The sequence below is a fragment of the Ipomoea nil genome, unplaced genomic scaffold (genome assembly GCF_001879475.1).
Source record: "Ipomoea nil cultivar Tokyo-kokei standard unplaced genomic scaffold, Asagao_1.1 scaffold3069, whole genome shotgun sequence".
In the NCBI taxonomy this organism is placed as follows: Eukaryota; Viridiplantae; Streptophyta; class Magnoliopsida; order Solanales; family Convolvulaceae; genus Ipomoea; species Ipomoea nil.
The window spans coordinates 4,652,405-4,662,650 of record NW_017619497.1 but is presented as its reverse complement, the minus strand read 5'-3'; the positions used below and the strand labels follow the sequence as shown (position 1 = coordinate 4,662,650).

Genomic DNA, 10,246 nt, shown 5'->3' with positions numbered 1-10,246 from the left:
GATTGTATGTATTATACACAATATTGTAATTGTATTGTAACGTTATACTCATCATCATTTTAAATAGTGAAAAAGTTTTACTTTTTTTTTTTTATTTTTAATTTTTAATGGTAAAATTTGTAACTATTCATAAGAAGACAAGTTTGAAACTTTGTAATTAAGTTAATTATTTGACCAAGTGATTGTACATTTTTTTAGTCGTTGTTTTTCTATAGATATGGGGAATAAGTAGACAGAGGCTTTTGTCAATTGAAACACCATCCATATTTGGTTCTCATAGTCATAGCTAGGATCATTGAATCTGATTCCTCAAGTATAATTAGCCTCTCTTTATCGCATACCCATATATTGTTTTAGTATTTTATATAAAAGAAAAAAGGTAATTAATATTGTTTTCCAATTCGATTGAAATTTCGACCACAAAAATTCCCATCAAATAAGATTAAGAAGAAAAATATGTTACTCCAAATTAAAAAAGCATCCCATGTTCTTGTTTCGATCACATGACTAGTTTGCTCTTTTGAAGTTCATTTAACTTTTGCACGGCATTCTTGTACTAAGCAGGTTTAATATTTTACTCCACATCCTTATGTTAGTGTTTTATGATGGGGATCAAATAATATTTATCACGGTTCAAAATGAACAATATATTTATGTTGATATTAATTATCAAGATTAAACATTTATCATTATGTCAAAGTCATAGTCATGAATATATAATTTTATTTAATTATATTTGCGTAATAACGAGGGTCATGTTCCAATAATAAAAAATTAATAATTGACCAAGTAATTATAAATTTGGAAAATTCCTAGAGCCTAAGGGGAAATTCTTACCAATTCATTTATAAGCTAGGGTACCTATGTCATAGTACTTTGATCGAAATTAAAGTTTATAATCCTTATTCAGAAGTACGCTCTTGGTGAAACCTTAATAAAAGACAATAAGAAGATATATCAACCTAGGTTGTCCATAATTGATTTGGAAGTGCCCTCTAGGTAAAACTCGCCTTGTAACATTAGGGCTTAGACAATAAAAGGTCATAAGAAGATAAAGCAACTTAGGTTAGTAGGTTGCTCATAACTGTTCAATTCAAACCAAGAAAGCTAACAAATAACTCTCATGAAGAGTCAAACTTAGAACTTTGTATTTACCCAACCAGTTGTCTAACCAACTTGGATAGGATTGCTCTAGGTATGTCGTACTGACGAATTGATGAAGGGAAAACTCTTCATCAATAAAAATTTTGATACCCAACAACAACAACAATAATAAATTAATAATAATAACAACAACAACAACAACAACAACAATAACAAAAAATAACAAATAACAAATAAATCGATTCTCAGCTTATCAATTGTCTCGTTGGTTCTTCTATATACAAAAGTCTGACTTGTCTCATTAGCTATCTACGTATCATCTATCTCAAGTTGTTGGACTCTATTGCACCAACTCTTACTTTAAATTACATATACATTAAAGAGCAAGAACACAAACAAATAAATAAATCTAATTCTTCAAAAAAAAAAAAAAAAATCTAGTATTACTCAACCGAAATTAATGTAATGTACCCAGAAATCGAAACTGTAAGACTTTACATAACATTATCAACTCTTGACCTCGGAATTTAGCCTCAGTAGTCACTAGTCAGTATTGCCAAGCCCTATACAGCCTTCATCCTCTGCAAATTGCACCATTTAAATGCATAAAGGGATCATGCTGCCGCCTGCAAGTGCATATGGTAATTTAATTATTAATATATGCCTAATGATATTAGTCTGTTGACTTGATAATAATCACAAGATTACAAATTCAACTCTTAGTGAAAACAACTTATTAGTCTTCTTAATTTGAGTCGATCAGTTATGTGCAATATATTTTAATTGATTTATCTTCTTATGGTCCTTTATTGACAAAGATCACAAGACTGGATTTATCCCGTGTATACCATTGAGTAGTGGTGAGTTTTTTCTGGATCACCCAAATAATAAATAAATAAATTGTGGCAAATAAATTAATTATTAAGAGTGCTGCTTCCGTCACAACCCCAGATACGAGTGACGTCTCTCTCGTCTTAATACATTGGTAATGGCGATTAACTTCTTAAACACAGAGATTAATTAAGGATTGATTCTCTGATTCCACCCAAATACAATCGACATCAAACCAGAATTGAGGCCAAGTGAAGTGCATTGTCCATTTGTCTTCCCAAATTCCTAGATTATTAATTAACATGTCTGTAATACTATATTAGCAACTAGCCATGAGTTGGCCTAACTTGTTATATCCCCAAGTTTAATTAATTTATTATATCGTCGCAGGTGACTATTTTTTTTTTCTTTTTAATATATAATAAATTGATAACAAATGAAATTAAAGAAAACCTTGTCTTGAGCCGTCCATCCCAGTCTTTGTCGTGTTGGTTGCTATACCACATAAAATAATTAACGTAATCCCACATGCAAACTTTGCTGGTTTTACTCTATTAGCAGCCACTAATAATTGCCAATGCCTTTTATAATCGAATTAGCTTCTTAAATACGGTCTCAATAATTATACTAGTGTCAATAATCTTTTAATTGAATTAGCTACGTATCAATAAAAAGATGATATGCAGGAAGTGACTCATTTTTTTATTTTTTTATTTGGGTAGGAGAGGCCCGTTAAAATAGGAAATGGCTACCAAATTCTAATCGTATTAGCATCAAACGCAGGAAGTGACTAATTAATTGTATGGATCTCTAGCATGATCTATTACATTATAGAATTCTTGTTTAAGGCATTGTGGTCAGGTGACAATAGTCTGACTTTTGGATAAAACGTTTATGAGTAGTTGATCTCCATTTACTTCCAACGTAGCAAAAAGATGACACTTCATAATAATTATTAAATTATGAAAATTGCTTTACCCCTACAATTATTACTCTCTATTAGCTACGAATTCAATAAAAAAGATGACATGTCAAGGAGTGACTAATAAGAAGTGGTAATTGTGTGTGTTTCTAGCATGATCCATTAAATTATAGGATTCTTGTTCAAGGCATTGTGGTCGGGTGACAATCCTGGTTGGAAAAATCACTGGGCGCTTGGGGGTATTTTCTCAACCTAAAGAAACACAAAGAGTCAACAACGCCTCTACTGAGACTCGATCTCATGACCTCCCACATGGGAGAAGTCACTGTATGCCATCTAAGCACAAGGTGCTTGACTTTTATTTTATTTCTTATTTTTTAAAATTTATATAATTTTTTTAAGACTGGATAACTATAAACTATTTAATACTTTAATAATTAATACTAAAATATTAAATATTAACCTAAAAAAATATTGAGTTTGAACCATTTAGGGTTATTTCGCTCATAACGATGTCGTTTCGAGTGAAATAACCAATTTAAAAAGAATGAAACAATAGCTAATCGGCCGACTAACTTAGGCGACCTAGTCGGTGCCTAGGAGACCTAGGCGGTGCTTAGGCCTTAGACAACCTATTCGGCCGCCTAGACCACCGATTATGGTGATACGCTAGGCGGCCGACCAGTGCCTAGCATCTAGGCGCCGATTAATCGGTGCCTAGATGAGATTTTTGCAACATTGGTGACAATAGTATTTGACTTTTGGATAAAAAAAATGTCTAAGAATCGATCTCCAATTACTTTAGACGTACCAAATAGATTATATACCTCTTTGATTAAACAATTAAGGAATAAATTACCAACTATCATATAGTGTGATAGCATTTTGGTTATCAGTTTGAATGGGTGGTCATAGGTTTGAACTCTAAGAAAGTATAGAACAAATACTACTTTTAAAGAGTTATGAATATTTCAAAATTAATTAATCAATCATATTGCGTTCGTTAAATGATATTAAAAAAAAAAATTTAAAATGATGATGCACACTCAATATAAATTTCTTTTTTTTTTTTCGTCGAAAAATTCAATATAAGATTTAATCAGCCCAATGGGCCCAAACTACATTATGGGTCAGTTTCTTTGTCAGGCTTTTCATAACTATTTAGTTGACCCAATTGTTAAAAAGTACAAATAATTAATTGGGCCTTTGAAAGTCGGCCCAATTTCAGTAATTAAGTACTCCGTAATTTTTTGAAAACCAAAACAAATTTCAAATAAACTGAAGCACATGAATACAGTTAGGAGGGACAGAATCCTAAAAAAAATAGTCAGATTGAGAGTCTGATGCCCTTGCTAATGTTTGGGTCATCAGGTTCATTTATCTCTTAATCAAGCGACAAATGATATTGACGTAAAAGTTTTATTTTTTCTACATGAACATCATTTTTAACCATAAATATTGAATTTAAATGTTAAAATAATCTCATGTGTTAATTGAGTTTGACAATTATATAATAAATATAATAGGGATTTAAAGTGCAACATTAGTGACTATTAATTGACTAGATTTGTTTAAATTAACTTAAAGAGGCCAAAATTATGAATAGAGCTAGTAGCATTCAAAAAAAAACTTAAAGAGGCCAAAATTTCAAAAATAAAATAATTTAGGAGCGGCAAATGTAATTTCTCGTATTAAAAGTTTACATTATTGTCAAACGAGGTCAACTAAAGCCCACCATATTATGCTGTGGAACTGGGGTTCCAAAACGGCGTCATTTGGGTGGAAAACAATGGCGTGTTAATTTAAAAAAATGCTTTCTTTCGCCATTAACGGCGTTTATCTTCATATTCGACAGTTTCCTTCTCAAACTCTATGTTCACAATTATAGAAGTCTATGTTCATAATTACTGAACTCTATGTTCATAATTATAGAACTCTCTGTTCATAATTTTTGAACTCCATATTCACAATCATTGAACTCTGTATTCACAATTACAGAACTCTATGTTCATAATTATAGAACTCTATGTTCATAATTTTTGAACTCTATATTCATAATTTTGAACTCTATATTCACAACTGCATAACTCTATATTCACAGTTACGTAACAGTATATTTACAATTTTTTTATGTCGCTGTATTCTTTTGACGAATTAAAAAAATAAAATAAAATTGATTGGTTGAGGGAAAACGATGCCACTAATAACACCGTTATTATCGAATAGCAGAACGGTGTCGTATTGGACCGTGTCCATGGCATAACAACTCGTGCAAATTATGCTGTGCAACTGTGTGCACCATGCATGGTGCACACGATTGCAAAAGCGGCGTCGTTTTGACGTCCGACTTTAAAAAAAAAAAAAATCAGTTTCGATTACCGTTAATGGCTTTATGTTGTGCATAATTTAAACTATATATCCAGAATGAATGAACTATATAGTTCAAATTATGCACAACATAACGCCATTAACAGCAATCGAAACTGATTTTTTTTTAAGTCGGACGTCAAAACGCGTCGTTTTTGCAACCGTATGCACCATGCAATTGCACAACATAACGCTCCTCATTAGATGGGGTGGGAACTCATTTTGACACTCTATAATTACATAAAGATGACAATAGAGTTACACCCATATAAATTTGTCTGGACAAGGTTAAGTGTTATCGTAGTTAAGGAGTTAAGGTGACACGACACGACTATATATATTAAATTCATATCATTATATCGAAAAAATGTCAAATAGTTCATCAAATTAAAAAAAAAAAAAAAATCTTTCAACTTTAAATGTCAAATTAAACATATGAATTCGTGGATTTGATGCAATTGAATTGATAACTTACACTACAAATGTACAATCTACAATCTACAATCTTATAATAGCAACCCGAAAAGAAGAACATATGGGCAACATGGGGGACATATGTGTCATTTCAAGAAAACATTTATACGGAGAAAGGGTTTATTTAGCTGTAAAAGGCGAGAAGGGTTTTAGCAACCGGGGCTATCTCTCTAGGGTTTCTCATTATCGGCAGTCGGGCAAGAGATCAATCCAATCGGGAAGAACTGAAGAAGTATGGATTCATTCTCGTCGCCGTCAAGCGGGTCGCCGTCGGATGATGTCATGGACCAGCTCAAAAATCAGCTCGCCCAAGCTTATTTTGAGCAGTTCATTGAGGTACCTTACTCTCTTCTCTTTTTCTCTGTGCTTAAACAAGCTTACTTGTCGTGTCTTCTTGTTTATTGATCTGTATACTCAATTTTCCGTAAGATTACTGTATTTTTTTTATTGGTGTTTCGAAAGCAGATGTATTTATGTGTGCATAACTGCATATTGTTAAATCAATCTAAATCTTGATATCATTTCCCAGTCTAGTTCATGTAGACCTGATTCCAATATTCCATATTCCATGGTCTATGATACAATTACTCTTTTTTATTAAAAGTTTTAAGCTTCATTCTTATCAACAAAAGTATGCCACATATTGGTAGTGGGATTAATTAGAGAAACATGTTTTTTTTTTTTTTTTTTGGTTTGGCATTATTTATATGACACCTATACTAAATCATTAATGTCATGCTGGCAGCATAGAATGGTGAATTGATTGGATTAGTTTTTCATGAATTTTCTTTCAAATGTATCTCAAGGCAATTTTAATGCTGGCTTGGGAATTCCAAGGACTGAAAGTATTAGTGTAATTGTGTAAATTTTGTTGCAACTAGCCAACTACTCTGTATATTATAAGGACAAAGCATTAGTTTAAGTTCCATTATAAATTAGTGAAATATATCTATCCTGGCATTGTTTCTCACCTGTACTTCAAAAAAGATAGTTGTACAACATTGCAGTTGAGATATTAAACCTAATGTTATAGGTAAAGATGAGAGGCTGTTTCATGATCCTGTAGAGACAATATGGCTGATAAAATTTTGCTAATTATTGTGGAGTACAATCTATGGAAGTAATTTCAAAATTACTTAAATTTATAGCTTTGAAACTTTTTTTTTTTTTTGGTTCTTTCCTTTTGTTGATGCATCAATTTACTTCCTGGAAAGGCCACTAGCATAAGCAGATTCACAATCGGTTTTCAGGCCATATAACATTCTTGTGTATCTGTTACAGACTGTGAGAGAGAAATGCTTTGACAAGTGCATCACCAAGCCTGGGAGTAGCTTGAGTGGGGGCGAGAGCAGTTGCATCTCCAGGTGCGTTGATCGATATATTGAAGCCACCGGTATCATCAGCAAAGCTCTCTTCAGCCAGCCACGATGAAAACTGCTGCCTGATTATGATTAATTACATTCCAACGATACGGTTGATAACTTGGTTTAGAGAACATTTTTCTCGTAGATGATCCCTGATGTATTTTGCTATGTTTCACCATTTTGAATATTGTTCAATTTGAGGATATTATGCAGTTCTCTGAACTCTACCTTTGTCAGATAATTCGACAATATTATGATTATTATTATTATTCAAATAATCAATCAAAATACAAAGGTGTTTATTTTACTCCAAACTCAACTCTAAAACAGCTAATATCTCTGTCAATTTTTTTCTCTCTAATGTACTTCAAAAGCAAAAATGCATCAATCCTGGGTGCTCACAGGAGATGGCCCTCCACCCTTCCCTAAATCATTGTCTCTGTGACTCTCTTTCAACTTCAGCCATCATATTTACTGCTTCAAGGTCTGTAGTATGTACTCGGCATAAAGATCCCTGTACAACAAAACACAACAGTATATATATAAACATATGATATGCAACAATCTAAGGCAAGGCATATGAGAAACAAGGAATCTATCTGTGTCTTACATGGAGTACTGGATAGCATCCACAGCTTTACCAGAAGGGAGGAAATCATTGACTGCCACAATCTTGTTCTCATTCTTCTTGTCTGCATAGGAATCAAGAAAATGTTGGACGAGGGTTACCCACAAATCAAACGACAATGGATAAGAAGAGGAGCAGGAGGAGCATACAATCTTCAAAGAAGCGGCGGATTTCAGCTAGACGATGAGGAGGGAGCTGGTTGATGTCAGTGTAGTGGCGATATTCAGGATCGTCAGCACATACTGCTATGATCTTGTCGTCCATCTCCCCCTATACAAATTAATCAGCAGTTAGGGACAGGATCAAATAAGAACAGATAAAAAGTGAGAACTGATCTTAGCCATATATATACAGAACCTGATCAATCATAGGCATGAGTCCTATGGCCCTGGCTCGGAGAAAGGCACCAGGAATAACAGGTTCCTGCATGAGGACTAATACGTCCATTGGGTCATTATCTTCACACAATGTACGAGGAATGAAGCCATAGTTGTGAGGGTACACCACTGATGAATACAAGATACGGTCAACCTGGGAATCGAAGAAACAAGGATGAGATTGAGTTCATACATATATATGCAAATTAAAGAAGATTTGAGATTTTGAGGGGATGATGATCATCATATCATATCATGTAATTACACCTTTATGAGACCAGTTTTCTTGTCAAGTTCATATTTCACTTTGCTTCCTTTTGTAATCTCAATAACCTGCAAATTAAAATGCAGCACATTAGGATTATGCATGCATATGAAACAACCTCAACGTGGTGGATTACTTACGCAATTGACAATGTTTGGAGCTTCAGATCCTGCATGGAAGAAAGGCCAGAAAACAAAAACCATTAGCAAATTGAAGCATCTGTTTCGTCTCAATTGAAACCTAAACTAATACTGGGCTACATATATAGCAGCGTTAACTAAGAATGAATCGAAGACGGAGAATTGAATGACCTATCTCAAGATCATGCCAAGGATGGGCAGCAACAGATCTCCTTGACAAAGAAGACAAGATCCTCTCATTCAGCTTGGGAGCACCCTTCTCAGTAGCACCTTCTTCGCTGCTCATCTTAATTAATTATATTTTGTATACTGATCTATCTGATGGATGTTTTGGTGATGATTATTATTTATTAGGAGATGCAGTGAGTAATTAATGAATTAATGAATGTTTTGGATTGTAGTTTATATAGTGTAGATTGTGACACACAGCGCACCTTTAGGGGATCCATGAATCGGTCAAACTCTCCAACAGCCACTGAATTAGGGTAATAAATAGCGCCTATGCTTTTTCTCTTCAGTGAATCATATCCCACAATTATTACACTCACTTCTCCTATATTAATGCACCTTACTAACTCTGTTCTACATGTCCACACATCTACACCGTATCATTTTATTTTAAGATAATTCCAGCAATGGTCCTTCGTATATTGTGATTTTTTTAAATTGGCCTTCGTCTTTTAATTTGGATGAAAAAAGCCTTTAATAGTCAAGGGTCTTTTTTGTACAAATTAAACGACGATGACTAATTTTGGAAAATCACAATAGTCGGAGGACTATTGCTGGAATTAATTCTTTTATTTTATTTTTTTGGATGAGAAGAGAAACATGTCGCCACTATCCGATTGAGGATGTATACAGGGTAAACTCTGATTTTGTGTAATAGTCTACAAACTACAAAGGAAAGATAAATCACATTAGAAATACCATGTGTGACAGACTCGATCAAGAGCGTATTGGCAAACATAATAGAAATACTCTGTGTGATAGACTCGACAGAGAAAATATTAGAACACACATCTATAATCTATATACAAGAATACTAAAGAATTCTAACTGCAGCATAGTATGCACAAGAATGAGTTAAGATTCTTATAGCATAACGCATCCTAACAACAGGGACAACCCTAATAAAATTAATCGGACAATTAACTTAATAATCACAAAATTTTAAATACTCATAACATACTTTTGAATAATAGTTATAAATTTTTCCTTCACATAACAGTCTACCTCAACTTAATATTTCTGGGTACCATGGGGCCATTGGACCTACATATGCTTTCATTTCTCTGCACCTAAATTTGGAAAACTCTTTCATTTCAATTTATTATAATATAAGACATCCTAACAATAGGGATAAATCCTAATAAAATTAGTCGGACAATTAACTTAATAATTACAAAATTTTAAATACCCATAACACACTTTTGAATAACAGTTATAAATTTTCCCTTCACCTAACAATCTACCTCAACTTAATATTGCTGGCTACCATGGGGCCATTGGACCTACATATGGTTTCATTTCTCAGCACCTAAATTTGGCAAACTCTTTCATTTCAATGTATTATAGTATAAGACATCCTAACAGCAATAGGGACAACCCCTAATAAAATTAATCGGACAATTAACTTAATAATCATAAAATTTTAAATACCCATAACACACTTTTGAATAACAGTTATAAATTTTCCCTTCACCTAACAGTCTACTTTAACTTAATATTTCTGGCTACCATGGAACCATTGGACCTACATATGCTTTCATTTCTC

At 33.2% G+C, this 10,246-nt stretch overlaps 2 protein-coding genes across 2 annotated transcripts; one reads left to right on the top strand and one right to left on the bottom strand.

Annotated features, from left to right (window-relative positions):
* Positions 1–5,813: 5,813 nt before the first annotated feature.
* LOC109165463 (mitochondrial import inner membrane translocase subunit Tim13) lies at positions 5,814–7,337 on the top strand. The gene is made up of 2 exons (XM_019314236.1): positions 5,814–6,034; positions 6,980–7,337. The coding sequence occupies exons 1-2, from the start codon at positions 5,933–5,935 to the stop codon at positions 7,127–7,129; spliced, it is 252 nt and encodes an 83-aa protein (XP_019169781.1). The 5' UTR covers positions 5,814–5,932; the 3' UTR covers positions 7,130–7,337.
* On the bottom strand, positions 7,301–8,820 carry LOC109165462 (soluble inorganic pyrophosphatase PPA1-like). Its single transcript, XM_019314235.1, has 7 exons — positions 8,644–8,820; positions 8,473–8,501; positions 8,335–8,400; positions 8,048–8,221; positions 7,840–7,960; positions 7,673–7,754; positions 7,301–7,576 (listed from the first exon to the last, which is right to left on the bottom strand). The coding sequence occupies exons 1-7, from the start codon at positions 8,756–8,758 to the stop codon at positions 7,534–7,536; spliced, it is 630 nt and encodes a 209-aa protein (XP_019169780.1). The 5' UTR covers positions 8,759–8,820; the 3' UTR covers positions 7,301–7,533.
* Positions 8,821–10,246: the final 1,426 nt, after the last annotated feature.